Here is an 18998-nt window from a genome sequence, read left to right on the forward strand (position 1 = left end):
AAGTCTGAGACAGGTGAGTCACCAAAAGCATTTTACTTGTAAAAAGCAGTTTTTGTTCCTGAAATGAGATGACATCTAAAGAGTCAAATACAGTCACTCAAAGTTAAAACAAATCAAACCTTCTGAACCTGACATCAAGTCCAATTTCCTGTTGGGCTCTCATATCATTTCTCGTGAGGCTGACAGCGTATTTCAGCTGACCCTTGAGCGATGCTATCGTGAGAAATTAAAATGAGGCTGCTACTACCTCTATCAGGTAAAGGAGATTATAAATTGTGGGATATAAATTCTGGGATTGGGGTAGGCTTAAAGTAACTTTGACACTGAAGAAATTTACCACTCTTTCTATTTATTGGGTGCTGGAATTTTCCAACAGACTCCTTCCTGGGGCCTTACATTTATCTAATTATCAGATGATGGATGGGAGCGTTTTCAATAGATTCAAACTTGACATTCTTTTCCCATCGCACTTTCCCTCCAATGCTGTTAATAATTTTCCCCCTTATTCCTCATTTCTCCTCATGAAATTTAATCTGATTTATTCCCACTGTCAAGATATAAAACTTCATAGCTAACTGAGCAGCATCAGCCGCTGAATCAGAGCCATGATGCTCCCCAAACTTGCATTTCTCACTTCAACAAGAGATATACTTCTACTTGACATGTCAAGCAAGGCGTGGCTCTCTGTCACCCCGCATCCTCTCATCCTAGGAAAATGCACAGAGATGCTTTTGAACTGTAACAAGATGCAGACGATGGCTGGAAATCACTGGCTTAAATACCAACAGAGTCAAAACAGGGCACTCTTTAATGTGATGCAATTGGCAATCAAACCAAAGAGGCCTATTCTGAGAAGATGTCTCCTAGTCCTCATGAGCCGACAGAAGTAGCTTTAAATTTCAACTTAAATTGAGGCAAGGAAATACATCCACCACTGACCCCACCTGGGCTTCATTTTGGGGACAGCTTAAAAGTGGGTTTCTTGCATCAGTAACAGACAAATTATTGGGAGCCTTGGGGCCTTGTATTAACTTGACTCAGTCTAACTGCAAGTGTGTTGAATGTTGGGTTGTATCAAAATATCAAAAGATATATATATATATATCTGACCCAGGGGAGAGTCGGAAGCTGCTTCTTCACGGCTCCCTTCTCTCCAGGGCCTGGCACCGGGGTAGGCCTCGGAAAGCTGCCCCTGGCTAGTGGGCCAGACACTTGTGAGGCAGAGGCAGCATGTGAGTGAAGAGCGCAGGAGGCCTTCCAAAGGGGGAAGCACTGAAGAGAGAAAAGCCTGCTAGTCTGAACTTGTTTTTAAAAGAATCCTTTTAAAAATCACAAGTGTTCCAATCAAGGCACAGCCCCCAAAGGAACCAAAGCCAAACCTGGTGGGGGCCTGGCTACCTCAATTTCCCCGCCCCTCACTGCTCCTCAGCAGTCCTCCTTTGCTATCATGGAGGGAGGGCTGAGATGGAAGGAGGACCACCCGGGGCCAGATCCCACCTGACACTCACAAGCTGCTGGACCGAGCAAGCCCACATCACCTGCTCAGTGCTGCTCAGTGAATCAGATTCCTCTTCTAACACTTCTATCACCTGCCTCACTCATAATCAATCAGTCAGCCAATCAATAAGCATTCATTAAGGGCCTACTGGGTGTCAGGGACACAAAGACAGAAGGGAGACTGCTCCAAACTTTCAGCTGAAGTGGTGAAGAAATAATCCCAAATGTTAGTGAAATCAGGAGGGGCTGGGCCTGGGAAGATGAGGACACTCCCCCCACCCATGCAGAGCGGCATCTTGGTTGGGGGTGGGGGTCAAACTCAAAAAGAAAGGGGGGCCAGTAACCCATCCAGAAGGATCCCTACAGCCACATACTGACCTCATTTTAAAATGTCACGTTACCTGTTTTCTTGTATTTTCATCGTTAAATATTTCTCAATCACATTTTTATCGGGCCCAGGCCCTTCTGGGGAGGGCGGGTGGTAGGTGTGCTGGACACTTCCAGCCTAGAACACTGAAGGGTTAAGAGAGCTATTCAGGATTCCACAGGCAGCTGGTTTCACACTGGATAGAACACAAAACCTGGAATCAGAAGACCTACCCTAGCTGGGTGACCCTGGGTGAGTCAATGAACCTCTCTGTGCCTCAGTTCCCTTGTCTGTAAAATGGGGCTAATAACAGCCCCTACCTCCCGTGGTTGCTGTGAGGATCAAAAGAATTCTCTGTAAAGTTCTTTGCAAACCTAGAACGCACTATTTAAATGCTGGCTATTGCTACTATTACACATCAAACCAACATGACAATGCTGGATATTATTATTTATTCAACTCCGTTTCCTTGAAGTGCCTTTTCCATTTTCCAAAGGTCCAAATGTCATACTTTGGTGCATAGTCTCAGCTCTTTTACTAAAGAATCCCGAGTCTCCTTATCTAACACCTGCCACAGCTCGAACCCTGTGCCCTTTCTACTCATGCCTCCTATCTGAGAGGAAGGGGCAGCCGGCATCCTTCCCAAGTCTGGTCCCCTTACAACTGCATGTCCCTCCCTTTCACAAATACACGTTCTTTCCTGACTTCTTTATTGGTTAATGGGCATTGTGATCTCCAATCAGCCAGACTAAAAACCTCAGAGTTCTGATTTCTTCTTCCTCAACCTTCATATGTAATTAATTTTCAAGATCACTTATGTTTTCCTTCATGATATTTCCTATATTCAAAACCTCTCCCTCCCACTATAACTTCTCACATTCACAGTTAACACTCTGATCAATATTTTAGTTCTGTCCCTCAATCCCTCTTTTGCCTGGACTCCTGAAACAAACTTCTTTAAAAATATATCTTTTCTCCAAATCCAAGAAAAAAAAAAAAGAACTGTGGAGTATAGATGCTGATTGAACCATACTATTTCTTTTGTTTTGGGTGCTGTTGTTTTTTTTTTCTATTTTGAGGTTTTGCATTACTGCTCTGATTTTTTCTCTTATAACAGGATTAATGCAGAAATAGGATTAATGTTATTATGTGTATATATATATATATATATGTGTGTGTATAGATAAATCTGAAATTGTAAAGCTTGTATAAACAAAAGTTGAGAACTATCTTTACATATAACGGAAAAAATAAAATACCTTATAAGTTAAAAAATATATATATATATATCTTTTAATCTTTTGATATTTTGATACAACCCAACATTCAAGTAAACCCTACTGAAAAATTAACAAAAAGGAGGGACGTGCCTTCCAACTTTCCTCGTATGGATGACTGCACATCATCCCCTTCACACACCACATTCCAGCCAAACAGGCTTCCTTACTGTTCCCTACAAATGACATTCCACCTCTTGTCCCTTGCCTTTGTACAAGTCAACCCCCATTTGTGGAATGTACTTCTTTCCCACCTTCACCTAAATTAATCTCTAGCTTTTTTTAAGGGCTCTGCTCAAGTGCCGCCCTCCAAAACCCTTTCTATTTACATATCTGTGCATGTATTTCTCTCCTACCTCCAGGAAAACACAAGTGCACTGAAGCAGAATTACCATTTTTTCCCTGTAGCCCCAGTGTCAAGGACAGTGCTGGACATAAGGGTGGGTGCTTAACAATGAATCATGAACTAGGTGGAGTGGTGCCAATCCTGAGGGCTGAGCAGACCTCTGCTGCCTTGCCACCTCTGTTTTACTTTTATGATTGTGGTCTTTGGGTTTGTTTGTTGAATCTCCCTAGGAGTCCTTTCTGTGTTTCACTGAATTTTTCCTTTTTTTCATTCTTTACAGTTTGGTAATAAAGAGAGGCAGTGTGGCACAGTGGAGTTAAGAAAGTGGGCCTTGGAACCAAGAAGACCTGTGTTCAAGTCCGATTTCAGATACATACACTGTCGTGTGGCCTTGGGAAAGTCATGAAAACACTCTGTGCTCTGGGCAACTAAGATTATAAATTATAGAGAACCTGCTGCCTTGATTAGTAGAGGGATTTTTTTCAACAAGCAGTGTCCTATACCAAAGATGTGAAAGGTCCTGTTCTGATCTCTGCATGGCAGTAAAATAACACTACATTTACATTTATTCAACCATTCCATAATCACTGAGAAAACAGATTTGTTTTTTAGCTTTTTGTGAACATAAAGAATGCTATGAAAAAGGTTGTTCCTCTTTCCTTCTAACTGGTCTTCTCTCCTCCTCCAAATGGATCCTCCTTCTGTGCACGTGTTATATACAACAGAATGACAGAATCATTAATTGTACGAATCCCTACGACAAAATCTCTGACAACGGTCATCTAGTCTCTTCCCCACACCTCCAGGTACTGTCTTTAGATGGATCCCATTCCATAATTATAAGTGTCTCCTTGGGTTAAACTGAACTCTGTTCCCACTGATTCTGGTTCTCCCCCATAGGGCCAAGCAGAGGCAATGTAACCCTTTCTCCATCTGACAGTCCTCCTGACTTTCGAAGACCATTGTCATTTCCCCAACAAGTCTTCTCTTTTCCTAAATCAACATTCCTGGCTCCATCTACTAACCTTCACACAGCCTGGTTACTCTCTAACTGCTGATGTCCATCCCTCTTACTATACCTTGTATTTCTCACTCCTCTGAAGAGTGTTGGCCCCTGGAGAGCTAACGTGCTTCACTTAAGTCTTTGCAGAGAGAGAGAGAGAGAGCGCGCGAGCGAGAACGAGAGCGCTCGATTAAAGATCGATTGATGCTTCGGCCAACAGGATTCATAAGACAGGGTAACACATGCACACACATATATTTTGATAACTATTACATTAACTAGTTTTCTTTGTAATCCCATGTATTTTTTATTTTATTTATTCATTGAAATTTTTTTTGGAAAAAGGGTCCACAGGTTCTACCAGACCAGCAGAAGGGGTCAAGACACAGAAAAGATGAACTCCTGGCTTCACCACCCTTCATCACTAAATGTGTTCTAATTCATCAATGCTCACTCAAAATGAGGTTTTCTAAATGAAACATGATACTTCCAGATAAATTTGAAGGCTACAGAGTACACTGGGATGAGCTATCGTTTCACTCATTTTGGACACCATGATCATAGCAATGCAATCACACAGACTGAGGCCTGATGGTTTGCCAAGGGCGTAACTCTTAAGAGATCTCATTCTACTGGTCAGAAACCATCAGTGACAGCAGCTACCTTGCCCCCCACCCCCCTCCAGGCTTTTAGGATGGCATTCCAGGCCTTTCACAACAGGGCCCTAGCCAGCTTTCCCAGCCTTAACTTCGTTCCTTTCAGGCACCCTGCACTGCAGCTGAACATTCCTGAACCCATTCTCCATGCCCCTCACCCCCCGTTTCTGCCCACTGAAATGCCGCCGGGCCGCAAGGCCCAGCTCAAACGTCATCCACCCTGCACCTCTCTTAGGTGCTCAGCCCCTGCGGCCTTGTAGTCCTGTGACCTCACTGTCAGTGTGCCGGCTCCTTGAAGGAAGCGCTGGTCTCTCCTACCCACCCGTGTCTAAATGAGCCCCAATCTTGTTGGCATCATAGACCTTTCCAGAAAACAGTAAGAGCCCCCTTCTAAACCAAGCCATTCGACATGCACAGTACTGACTGCAGGCTGCTGTAATGTGTACCACAGGAACCTTTCACACTCCCCAAGATGCTCCATCACATCTCTGAGTCCCATTCCCAAGCCAGGGGAGAGCCTGGCTCTTTCTTTTCCCTCTCCAGTGGAGGGGCTATTGGTAATGAATGACGTGGCTAATAGGCAAACAAAGAAAGAAGCAAAGGCAGGGAGATGTCCCCAGCAAGGGACCTGGCTAATGGGGAGTCACAGAGTTGGTTGAAGGGTATACTCAGCAATGGTAAATATAGACAACTCGTTAGCCTAAGATGAGGTGGAACCTGAAAACCCAAGTAGAGAGTTTAAGAAGGATTTCTATAAATGGATGGGGGATATCCCCATAAGATGGGAGGAAGTCAAGGCTGACTGTGGTGACATCCCCATCTTTCTGAAGTAAATGTCACAGAAAACAACCGTGTGCCCTAAGAAATACCCTTGGGGTCCCATGGTCAGAGGCAGAACCTGTGTGACTCTGGGCAAATCTCTTCCTCTCTTGGCTTCCTTAGGGGAAACATGAGGGCCTCGGCCTAAATAATCTCTCAAATTCCTTTCCACTCAAAATCCTATTACGTGAATGAATATTAGATCAGGTCCTACCTAAAAGAGGATTTCCCATAGGCTTTCTTTGGGAGGAGGTAAAGCAAGGCTGAGGGATGCTTGGACCCTCCATTCATTGGCATGGGGAGCCTCCCTCTGAGGAAATCCCCTCCACTGATGAAGATGAGCCGCTTGTCTATAATTCTAGAGAGCTGCCTTAGGCCCTGAGGTTATGGGGCAGGCCCGGGGTCACACAGCCGCTCTGTGAGAGAGGCAGGGCTCTCTGCTGCCCAAGCCAGGCTTGGCTGTTATGCTGCCTCCCCTCTCTATTCTTTAGATCTCACAATATCAAAAACTTTTAGAATGGATTTTGGAGAGAATTACACACCAAGTCAAAGAAGCCACAGGATTGTTCTTTTCAAGAAGCTCCGGCTAACAAAGAGAAGAACATTATAAAGGACCAGTCCGAGGATGCATTTTCTAAACAGTCAAGATTAGCAGAAAACCCATCACCCCAGGATTAGGTAAAACTCACCTCTAAATGGCAGGAGAATGGCACAGTGCACAGAATGCTGGACTGGGAGTCGGGGATCACACCTTATCTCTGATGTTTACAGCCCCTCTAAACCTCAGCCTCGGTCTCCTCAACTATAAAAGGAGGAGGTTTTGACTGGAGGCTCCCTAAGGTGCTTTCTAGCTCCAAACCTATGATGATTTATATTACAGCCCCGAACATGTATGAACCACGGATAATCCACGGGTATGCTAACCGGAGAAACAGGAAGCACCCTTCCCTCTTGCTGGCCAGTTACAAGGAGGGCTGTTAGTTAACCAGGAAGAGGTCAGAGGTAGGCTTGAGGCAAGTGTCTGAACACTGTATGTACTAACGCTATTAAAAAGCCATAGAGGATTTTTAAAATTATCTAGTTCCATATTATCTAAACTCCCTGTGGCTTGCCCTTTGCCCATAAAACAATCTCTCCCAGTGTAAATATTTGACAATTACCTACACGCACACAAACACAATGGCATGCTGTGTCTCAAATGTACAGGGAGACCTGGCTTCAAATCCTGCTTCTGACACTTAATAGCTGTGTCATCCCAGTAAGTCACCAAATCGATCAGGTGACTTTTCAAAGCTACAGGTCACAAAGAGTTATGATCTCTGTACCCCCTACAACTGAAGTCACAAATCCTTATGTACCAACTTAGGGAGTTAATATTTCTTCAAAAAAGAAAACACTTAAGAAGCGAACATTGCCCACTGATAGAGAAACACTCAGCTAAGATCTCAACAATGTCGGGGGAGGGGGTTCATATTTGTGGCCACTGAGGTCAGACAATCATAGATCTGGGGCTGGAAGGCACTTCAGAGGCCATCTAGTCTAGTCTCTTTATTTTGCAGAGGAGGAAAATGAGGCCCAGAAATTTTAAGTCAATGGCCTGAGGGTGACCTGCCCCCCAAATATTCAATATGTACAAAAGGATGCTTACTCAGGCCAAGTTTCCACCTCGATTCTTTGATTTTTCAGACATTAACGGAGTCACTTTTAAAGGCAACACATTGTAACACAGGGATTGAGCCTCATAAAACCCGAATTTAAAGTAACTTCTAAATGGCAGAATCATTCCTGCCAGTTCTAACAAATCATTGGTCAAAAATGAAGAAAACACTTTCAGATGAATTCAGTTAGTTAAGACATATTACCTAGCACTTAAAAAAAAAAGAAGGAAAGGATTCATGGACATTCTCATCCCCCTGACCCTCCACGCTCTCAAACAAGGGACTGGTACTTTTAAAATGTCACCAATAATAAGAGAGAACAGTTATTGAGGAGCTGAGTGAGTTCCCCCCTGCTTTCCAACACAACCATAAATCATGGATATCCTGGGGAATCATGGAAACGTCTGTTTCTAAATGCTCACACTGAAAAAATGTACCTAAGTTCTGATCATCACTATTGTAAATGTTCTTTAAAACATCATCTTTATAATCCTAACATGTTCTCGTCAAAACACTGACTCTCCAGGCCAAAAAGCAACTGCTCTGTGAAAGTACCAGGTAACTCACATTGAACGCTCAGTTTTACTGGGTGCTTCCCTGTGTTATCCCACCAGAGTCACACAGTCCCCTGGGGAGGCAGGTCTCATTATTGTTATGAGTCAGTTTCATTATTTCATGTATCATTATTGTCAGTTTCAAACTGTGCTACATAAATGATCCAATGCTAAAACAAACACAAACAAGATGATACTTACAAATCTAAGGCACTCCACACAAAACACACTTGGGAAAAGACCCAACACCTGGAAATGGCATTATCAATCCAGCTAACTTGAAGATAATCACGGACCAGTACCAACTGTCCTGTTGATCCCCCTCTGCCCCAGGAGAGGGGCTTTTAAAACGAAAGCCTAACTGGGGAGTGGTAAGGGGGCAAAGAGCTGTCTATGAACACTTAGCTAAATGTCATTTTAGCAGCCCAAACCGCCTGTTCAGATTACAAAGGTCCTGAATTTGGAACTTTACCACTGAAATAAAGACCCAAATGAAATATTCTCAACTCTGAAGTTTCCAGGTCTCCAAGCAGGGCATAGACAGCCGGAGCCCATTCACACCAGCAGCATGAAAAGGCCACATTAGCAGGGGAGAGGTTTTGGTGGGGGAAGGGCAACTATGTGAATGGACTATAAATAATGCTGCTAAGAAAGTCGCAGAATTATGGCGACATTGAAGAATGGGTCTGCCAACCAGTCTTCCCTAGGGGGCAGTTGTTCCCTCATTTGGCACTTTCGAGTAGGATCGCAGCTTTTGGTTGGTAAGGAACCTGAAGTGTGTAAGAAGCACACTGAAGAGGCATTGAGAGCCACAGGTTGGCTTCCTGACTTCTTTCTTTCTATACTGCTTCTTCTAATTACATGAGGATTCCAATTGACTAGAAAGGAAAAAGGGGGGCCCACAAATAGCCTGATAGTCTGGAATTTGGGACATAATTCTATTTTTAAAAGAATAACTCATTCTGCTTCATACCCACTACCAAGTGACATGTTTTGGTAACTGATCTTGATGTATGAAGCCTGGGGTCCTTTAAATCTGCCCTGGTAGAATTCCAGCTGGAGTCTTTCTTACCAGCTCATCACAGGGAGAAAAAGTAGCTGGAGGTGCACCTGCTGGCCGCTTAAAGCCATGCTTTGTATCACCAGTGCCTGGCACACAGTGCCTGACCTCCATGATCTGGTCGTCCCTGGGTCTGACCCATTTGGCATCTCAGTCCCAGGACTACATCCGGGTTTCCGATCCCTTCCACTTTGGGAACAAACATAAAAGAAACAGAATCTCCTTCCTCCTCTCTCCACGTACTGGCTGAAGTGCCCACACAGGCAGGAGGGAGTGGGAGGGGGCGGGTAGGAAGGGGGGGGCACACAAGGAGGCGTCACAGCCCTGTCGGAAACCAACATTTCTGTCCTATCTCAACGGAACCACCCTAGGTCATTTCCCCTGTTGGCCCACGCTAGAGGGGCACGCTTTGAGTAATAATATCTACACGATTTGAGAGTCAACAGAGGAGTAAGAAAAACAACATAAAAATCCTGATTCACTCTGAATTTAACGTACAGATGCCCCATAAAAACAGGTTATTGTCATGAGCTTCCCCGTTTCCTGCACCAACCACGTTCAGCCCAAGTATGAAAACTACCCCAAGAGTCATCATACAAAAACATCTCTGAAGCCACATTTTTGTTTCTGGTCACAGGCTATCATCCAAATTTTACAAGGAGACTCCCCCCAAAACCCCTCCAATGTTCTGCCGCCACAGCTCAGATCTCATTATTACCTTTGTGGCTGCCTTTACACTTGTCTAGTATGAAAAAAGAAGCAAAGTGCAAAGGAGAGTCAGAACTTGCCTTGGGGAAAAATGAAAGGGACTTGATAATTCAATTAAAGGAGCTATTTCTTTGAAAAGTCAGTCCTCTGTAGGAATCTCAAGCAGAGAGCACAATCTTTTCTGGGAGGTGCTGCAGTCCTAGGAACAATGAAGTGACAGCACCATCTGTTGAATACCCAGCTTTGTGATTTCCCTCAGATTCTGACTGCGATTTTTCACTAGTTTGGTGTCTTTTCTTTTTTTTTTTTTTTTAAAGCAGCATGGCGGCCTCAGGAGTTACCCAGCATATGCCAAAGGCATTACCATTTATCTCCTGCTAATCATGGTTCATACCTCCGTAGGAGGCAGGTCAATTTGGAGAATGTTTATTCCATAGTATCATAAAATGCATTTCAAAGAATATTGCGTCCAGACAAGCAGTGAGATGCTAACGTCCCGATGACAAACACGGAAAATGATTTAAGGTAAACCAACCACAGCCGGACTGCAGGTAGAAACAGAATATCTTAGAGAAGCATGTAACCCAAAGACCCTGGAAGATTAGAAATCGGTCTGTTCTCTCAAGTCCTACAAACTGGGCAGCTCAATTTAAAACTCAATTAAAGCAGTCCAGTCAAGCTGATTATTTGGAATGACATGAAATTTGAAACCAATCAGAATTAAACAACTACAGTGTCAGCTCACTTCCTGCTGGAAGGAAAGTTTGCAGGTGTCACCAGCATCAGCCTTCAGCAAACACACTAACAAGCCACTTAGCTGTCCTGGGGGCCAGCCCAAGTCCTCTCCAACAAAACCCGATTGTCCCTTCCCAGTTCATTCTTTCTCGCACACTCAATCTGAGTCGCCCGATGACTGGCGGGGTCACTGCTGCCTGCCTGTCTCTTAAAAGGGCCGTCTGCTCTCAAGCAGCCCACTCTGAGATCTCTGTGAAAGTGGGCGAGAGCTTCCCAGGGCCTGTCCAAATAGTTTTAAAAACAGATTCCACAGGAAATCCTGAGAAGCGACAGGCCCGAGGCCACAGCTACCGCAAGAAAGATTAAGAAACAAAACACAACATGGTTTAAAAAAAAAAACACACAACCAGCGTCGCAATGTGACTCCATTTTTAGACTACGTAAACAATCCTGCCTCCAAAGGGGACATCCGTGTTGAAGGCACAGGAGGAGCAGTTTAGCGCAAACCTCAGCGTTCCGTCCGAGTTAATAGCAAAGCCAGCTCCCATCTGCTTTTGAACTTTGGCCAAATCACTCCAATGACATTTCAGGATGGCTTATGTGGGCCGCTTGCAGCCGCTAATCCCTCATTTCGAGATGATCCACTGTGACCACCTCACTCTGCAGACTAGGTCCAGCAGGCCGGGGTGGGGAGGGCACCCCCCAACCCCACGCACCCCACCCGCGTGGGCACTCACACTCACACAAAAACACCCTCCTCTGGGCTCCCGCCCCGAGTGCACAGACCCACACCAACCTTCTGCAGCAGGCTCCATGCAGAGCTGGGCTCCGGGCCAAGTCTTGCCTCTGACAACGGCACAAGAAAACTTAGGCAGCGCTTTGCGCCCGGCACCCGTGCAGAGCAGGGGCTCCTTCGGGAGGGCCCCCGCTTCACTTCCATTCACATCGGCTGGCTGGGTCAGCTTGCACACTTGCTGCTAAGGGCTGGCATCACCCCTCGGGTCTGCCCACCGCCTCCGAGGACGCTCCATGTTTGGGCTTATGTAACATTTGCTACTACTGTAAAGAGGACTTGAATTACAAAGGTCCTGGCAGATAAACAGAAAACAGGAGGTGGAGTCTAATTGTATCTAATATGGTCATACAAGGAGTCCTTGCTGATGTAAAGTAATCCTTCCCTTTGGCAGGAGGCTTGCCAGGACTCCCGAAGGGGGAACGAAAACAATGCAGCATATGAAGACTGGCAGACTCAGTCTTACCAACACCTGGCAGGGATACGTATGCCCAAGGGGAAGCACACAGGAAAACGGCCTTCCCCAGCCCAAGGACAAATCCTGGGGGACCAGCAGACTGGCCCCTCCCCTCGGCCCGGCTGCCTGTTACCTCGACAGGTACCCTGTCATTCTCCATGGTGTTTTACAGAACTCACTGTAAACAGTTTCATTTTTCATACAAAGAAGAAACTCCAGCCCCAGCCTCTACCCACGGTCTGGGAATAACATGTGCCTGTTGCTGTGTTTTGTATTGTTCTAACAAGTGAAGCTGAAGGGCCCATCTGAGGCGGCAGCGCTTCCCAACCTCACTGCTGAGAGCCTGACTTTGGGCTGACACCTCATTTTCATGTTTAAACTCAATTTCCTCTCCCCTCCAAAGGCCCATGGCTAATGGTCCCAGCTCCCCCGCCAACCTCCACTTCTCCACAGCACTAACTTGTCTCCCTTCAGAATACTCCGGCCCTTTCAGTCACAAATCCTTAATTATCAAGCCAGAGAGGGAAAGCAAACCATTAAACTTGGAATTCTACAACACTGTCAAAGAGTGGCACCCACAACATGAGAAGGGCTCGCCTGTAGTCCCGGCTGGAATACTCATTAAAAAGGAGAGTTCTACAGAGATCCACAGAAGGAGGCTCAGAGAAAAGGCAGAAGGGGAGAGGCTAAGCAGTCTCTTCCTGGGATTCTCTGCTATCTCAGCCACATGGACTCTATGTCCCATTTGCCACCTTTCACCAAGATGCGCAGAAAGCCCACCCAGGCCAGGGAGAAAGGAGAAACTGTGTTCACCCATCGTAAGTGGTCTCTGGGGCCGGCCTGCAGACACATCGAGGCAAGGATGCTTCTCAGTCCTTTTCCAGTCACCCTTCCTAAAGCCTCCAAAAATCCAGTGAGCAAAAGTAAGGGTTTAGCCTCAAGTTTTCATCCAGCAAATGGAATGTCAGTTCCCTGAAGGCAGCAGCTGTGAATGTTTTCTCTCTCCATCTGCAGAGACTTGGTACAGTGACTATCATGAAGCAGGAGCTTCATTCAAACAGCTAAATCAATAAGCATTCATGGCTTATGTGCAAGGCACTGTGGGTAGGACTGAACAGAGGAAAGAAAAACTCAAGTGCCAGGACAGTCTCTATTTTTTTTTTTTAACCTTCCACGAGGCTTCTATAGAGGAGGAAATTGAAAAAAGAATCCTGTGTGCGGTGCATGAACGCTGTGTCCTGGACCCCTTTGGGGGCAGTCTGCCAAAGCCTGGGACCTCTTCTCTTAATGAGTTAATATACAAAACAAAATACACGCCGCCGCCGACGGAAATCCAATGTATTGAAACAGTAATATCAGATAAGTCCAGATGCCAGGGTTAACAGCACATGCACAGAATGGGGTTGTAACGAAGGCTAACCAAGCTGGTGCCTAAGGAAAGCAAGCACATTGGGAGCCGACTAAAGGTTCTGTCCATCACCTCGTCATTTGACCACTCTGGCCTGGAACAGCAGATCCCGCTCCTCCCCCCAGTGGCTGGTGGTAATTAGAAAACAAAGGACAACTTTGGGTGGGAGTTTTTAGAAATAATAATAATGATTTCGAGAATTAAGCAATCATCATCATTTAAAAAGATAATATCGCTTGTACAGTGTTTTAAGGTTTACAAAAGGTTTCACAAATATGATATCACTTGAGCTTCACAACTAGCACGGAAAGAAGATGCTACTAGCATCCCCACTTTATAGCTGAGGAAACTAAGGCCAACAGAAATGCCTAAGTGTCTAGGCTGGATTTGAACTCAGGTCTTTCTGCCTCTAGGCCCAGTGCTTTAACCACTGTGCTACCAGTTGCCCCTAAGCTAATTTTGATTCTCTTTTCCAGATATCTGTTCGGTGCCTTACACATGGAGCAGACATAATGATAAACACCACATTTAATAAAGTAATGATTTTTGGTAGACATTCTCTTTCAATAGTTACTCCATCCTTTTCTAAGCTGCTACTAAATCCTTCTGGATTTCATTCTGCAAGTTCCAAGGGCAAATAAAGTACAGTATCTGTTTATCCAGTGACACCGGGGTGCACAGACTCCTTTCCTACAAGGCTTCATCACGGCCTAGGCCCTCTGGAATCTCTGAGGTCAAAGAGACAGACCCTTTAGTCCAACTAGTCCCGGGACAGGAAGCAACACTTCATCCTTCTCCAGCCTGTGGTCACTGGCATTTCCTGGAGACCCCAGCGACAGGGAACCCGCTGAGTCCATGTGAGCCAATCCCACTGTGGAACTGAACTAAAAATTGCCTTGGTGTATCTTCCTCCAACGGCTCCTTGTTCTGCCCCTTGAGGCCAAGCTGAACAAATTACACAAACCCTCTTTCACAGACAGAATCGTTTTGAGGCTCATACACTGCTTCAGGCCAGGACTCCCCCCCCCCCAACATCTCTTTTCCAGGCTAAATGGTCCCTTCACCACTGTGACCACTCTAGATTTTATCAAGGCCTATTACCCAGACCCTGATAATCCGCTACAACAGGCCTTGAGTCCTGATCATCCTGGACAGTCAGGCCTCTTGACTGAAGCCTAGCACCACTGGCTCTCTTGGCTGTTGTATCACCCCCTCTTACCGCTCCCCCCCCCCGCCCACCTCCCAAATCTGGTGCTACTGAAGTTGACTTTTTAATCAAAATGTAAGGCTTCCCATCTCTCTTTATTACCTGTCATCTCAACAGACTCAATCTCATGTTCCCAGCCTGCCGAGATGTCTCTGAATCCTGATGGGCATGCAGCGTGTTAGACAGCCATCCTGGCTCTGTCAATGACAAATGTGTCAAGCATGCATCCATACCAGGGCTTCTTAACCTAGGGTCTGGGAACTTGGGATTTAACTTTTTTTAAATAAAAAACTTGGTTTTCTTAGTAATCCTATATATTTCATTTTATCTATTTAAAAGCATTATTCTGAGAACACTGCCAGTGACTGAAGCAAAAAAGACGAAAACCCCCAATCTCTACCCAGGGATAAGTCTAGATAGATCCAAGTCATTGATAAAACATAAATAAAATAGCACAGGGCCATGGGTAGATCCCTAAGGCACTCCACTGGAGACCTCTGCTGAACAGACATTCCAGACGTGGTCTCATCCTCACACCTGTGATCTTAGGCTTTGTATGTCTGTGTATAGGCATCTGAAGCCAAGGGTCTGACTACTGGCTCTTTCTTGGGTCGGTAGCTAGAAGTGAAGAGAGAGCCAAGCCTAGAATCAGAAAGACCTGAATTCAAATCCAGCCTTGTGCACTTCCTAACTGTGTGACCCTGGGCAAGTCACTTCAATGCTGTCTGCTTCAGTCCCCTCATTTGTGAAATGGGGACAATAATAGCACCTACTTCCCAGGGTTGTTGTGAGGATCAGCTGAGATGTTGTAAGGAGTCTGGTTAAGTGACTTGCCCAGGGTCACATAGCTAGTAAGTATCACATGCCTGAGGCCAGATTTGAACTCAGGTCCTCCTGACTCCAGGGCTGGTGCTCTATCCACTGTGCCACCTAGCTGCTCCCTGGCCAATATTAAAGCACTCTCCATATGCTAGTGCTTGTCTTGTCTTCTGTGAACTTCTGGTTCTCATCTCTCCGGCTCCTCTCCCTCCCCTTTTTGGCTCCTCAAAGGCTCCGGCAGCCTCCCTCTACCCAGAATGCTTGGGAGTCTCATCCCCAGAAAGTGATCATACCAAGAGCAGCCTGTGGGAAGCTGAACCAGGAGCAGGGCCAGTAGGTGACCCACCCAGGTCTGGGGGACTGTAATAGGAAGCACATGAACTTTTTATTTTCTGAGTCATTTAGCAGAAAAGTCATGACTAGTAGTCATGAATCACCAAAAACAAATGAATGAATGAATAAATAAAAACAAATACATAAATGAATGAATAAATAAACAGATTCGATGTTTCTGCTTAGAATAATGGAAATGGAAATGTGCCCAATGTGTACAGACACAGTTTAGCACCACACGGAGTCAACAGAGCACGGAGGGATTGAGTTGGAATCCTACCTGGGATATTTCCTAGCTGCATCACCCTGGGTAAGTCAATCTTTAACCCGTCTGCCTCAGTTTTCCTCATCTGGAAAGTGAGGATATTAATAGCCCATGCCTCTAGGGTTACTGTGAGGGTAGTATGAGATGACAGATGTAAAGCACTTTGCATACACCTTAGGGTGTTGTATAAATACATCCCTCCTCCCCACACACAATACTGCACCTAAATTAAATATTCAAATAGCGAACACTTCTGGATACAAAATCTGTCTGTAATAATTCTTTGGTTCAGTGGGGTTCACACACAGTGGGGGAGACCAGAGGGACACAGAAGGGTACCCGTGGCACAAACATAAAGCTAACCACTGCACACAGACAAGGTAGTCTGGGAGGCTCAGGAACGGATTCTCAAAGCAGAAAAGAGGGCTCCTCTGAGGCAGAGGTAAGGAGGGAGCGCATTCCACACGTGGATGATTTCTGCTCACATTGTCTTCTAAGAGAATTCACCACCGTCACAGCCTGAAAATGAGAAAACTAGAGGCTGTGGTTGGGATGGCTGTGCATGCCCCTCTTCTGTTCTGGGGCACAAAGGGAGCACTGAGTTGACAAAAATTCTTCTCTGCCTGCATCAGCCTACTCACCAAGATGAGGCCATGAGCAGAGACCCGGGAGGCCAACAGTGAGTCACGGCTCCGCAGAGTGCACCAACTGTCCCTGAAGGAGGCCTTGGTGGGGGTGAAGCCCTTGGATAGAGTACTGGAGAGAAAGCTGATGATCAGGCAGGACCTTCAGGTGACTGCCATGATGGTGACCACTGCGTGGGACTCCCCCAGACACTCAGTGGCAGGACAGCCGAGCATCCAAACGGGGCCGGTTATGTCTTCCTTCCAGGAGTTCTCTCCACCAGTAAAATCAGAATCCAGAAGAAGCCTCCTGCCACAAAGAGCTCTAATTGACAACACCTGGGGCTTCCCAAACATGATGCCTGAAAAGCTACTGCGAGCAGCCCCATCGCAGGTCTCATTGGGGTGGGGAGGACCCTGATGGCCATCCACGATGGGGCCTTCTTCCAGTACCATCAAGTTCCCTATGAGGGGGAGAAGGAGGAAGAGAACGGAGGGCGGCCCAACAAGTTCTCCATCCCTCTAATTGGCACTTGTGCAACCTTTAACATTCCTCACCTACTGCCAAGTGGCACTTGAAAGGGGGAGAAATTATTTTTCAATTTGAAAACACTAAAGAATTCATTCAGTTGTGCTCCTGAAAATTCAATGACCAGTAATGGCTTTGTCAAGAAATGCGATTATATTATCGTTATTCAAAATGCACAATCTATTTATAAAGTTCAGACCCATGGTCAGCTCTTCCTTTTTTAAACTGTGGGCTAATGTTGGAGGGCGGAGGAGGTGGGCACCTGCAGCTAGGTTAGAGCACTGGGCCGCAGCGGGGAAGACTTGAATTACAGTCTAGTCTCTGACACTTGCTAGCTGTGTCACCCAAAGCCTTGTCTACCTCTATTTCCTCAACCATAAAATGGGGTTAACAACAGCACCTCCCTTCAAAGGAGAAAGCCTGTCATGTGCCTTAGCACCAGGCTTGGCACAAAGCAGGCTTTTAATAAATGCATTGCTCTCGGTTGGCCTCATTCATGTCAGTGATGGTGCTACATTAAACACATTTCCAGGCAGAGCACACTTTATGTCTAGGACCCATGAACTGTTCAAAAGATGGCCTGATTTGCCAAATTTTTGTATTGACCGTGGTTTGAATTTGGTATGCCAGCTGCTCAGGCTACACGGCGAATGCTGTTAAGAGACAACCCACCCAGTGGCTCCCCAGGTGTGATGACAAGCCTCTCTCAGGCCTAGCAGGGAACTGGATGGTAGACCTGTCATCCTCCAAAAGACCACATGTCTCACATAAGCTTACCACCACCTCCGGGAAAAGAGAACACAATTAATGCCCGGAGCCAAATTTCAAATCAAGTGAAATGGAAATTTCCACAAGGTGCTGGTGAGAAGCACCCTTCCTGTGGCTGAAACGGACTTTTTCAGAGGTCACCACTGAGGCACGAAATGCTGAATCCCAAAGCCCTGCATTCCTGACTCACAATCTAGGAAAAGTCTGAGCACACATAGTTCCAATACACTCTGGGATATTTATTCAAGAGGCAAATCACAAGTGATCTTGGCACAGCCACCATCCCTAACAAGAACAACAAAAAAACCTTAAGAAAAGCGCTAAAAAAAAAAAAAAGATAAACCCATTTGAAGATTTTAATGCTCCCATCACAGTTCAGTCTACTAACACTTCCGCTTTCACTGCTCATTGCCTAATACCTTTCAGGAGTACTAATTCCACACTCCACCCTTTGAAATTCCCCCTCCCCAAGTAAATGGCTACAAAAGGAGGTTTATGATGCATGAAAATCTGGCTTCAGATCTTCCTGCCAAGCCTTTTCTGTGTCCTGCTGAATTCAGCCATCATTTGACCCGGCAGATTTACCACCTAGCACCACCACTGGGCACTCTAAGAGTAATAAAGCCTGGACAGAACCAGAGCTAGCACCCAACTGCAACAGGGCAATGACCCTAAAGTGCTCTGCAAACTGTCAGTGTGCTGTGGGGTGGGGGCTTCAGTATCTGCTCACCTTTGCAGAAAACATTTTAATGTCCATTCTAGAAGTTATTGGGGAAAAAAAATCACCCTATTAGGGACAAAACCCATGTATTGTTCTATAAAATAGAAACCAATCCATCAAAAAGGAGAACATTTTATTTCCAGCCATGAATCTGTGCACATAATAGGAGCGGTTAACGTCTTTCCTTCACATTTCCATTAAGAGGTAAATTACACAAGGCACTTTCTCCATTAAAGTATTTCAAGTGAGAAGGGTAGAACAGAGACCTATTGCTTGTATTCCGGCAAAGCTCAAATGATGACAATTACTCCACAAATTTTCTTCCCCCCTCTTTTTAATAAACACCTGAAAAAAGTATGTGATTTGATAACATTTACCTATATGGTTTCACTTTT

At 45.6% G+C, this 18998-nt stretch overlaps 1 protein-coding gene across 2 annotated transcripts in view; it reads right to left on the reverse strand.

Annotated features, from left to right (window-relative positions):
- Positions 1-18998, reverse strand: part of ATXN7 (ataxin 7) — a 139482-nt gene that overhangs the window by 27227 nt on the left and 93257 nt on the right. Inside the window, exon 1 of one of the 2 annotated variants that reach the window (XM_043975000.1) lies at positions 11477-11722. The exons of the other annotated variant lie outside the window; for it this stretch is intronic. Within the exon in view, the coding sequence (XP_043830935.1) occupies positions 11477-11495 (19 nt within the window). The 5' untranslated portion in view covers positions 11496-11722. Of the gene's footprint in view, positions 1-11476; positions 11723-18998 lie in introns of those variants that run through there. 2 annotated transcript variants of the gene reach the window in all.

This window comes from Dromiciops gliroides, chromosome 1 (genome assembly GCF_019393635.1).
Source record: "Dromiciops gliroides isolate mDroGli1 chromosome 1, mDroGli1.pri, whole genome shotgun sequence".
In the NCBI taxonomy this organism is placed as follows: Eukaryota; Metazoa; Chordata; class Mammalia; order Microbiotheria; family Microbiotheriidae; genus Dromiciops; species Dromiciops gliroides.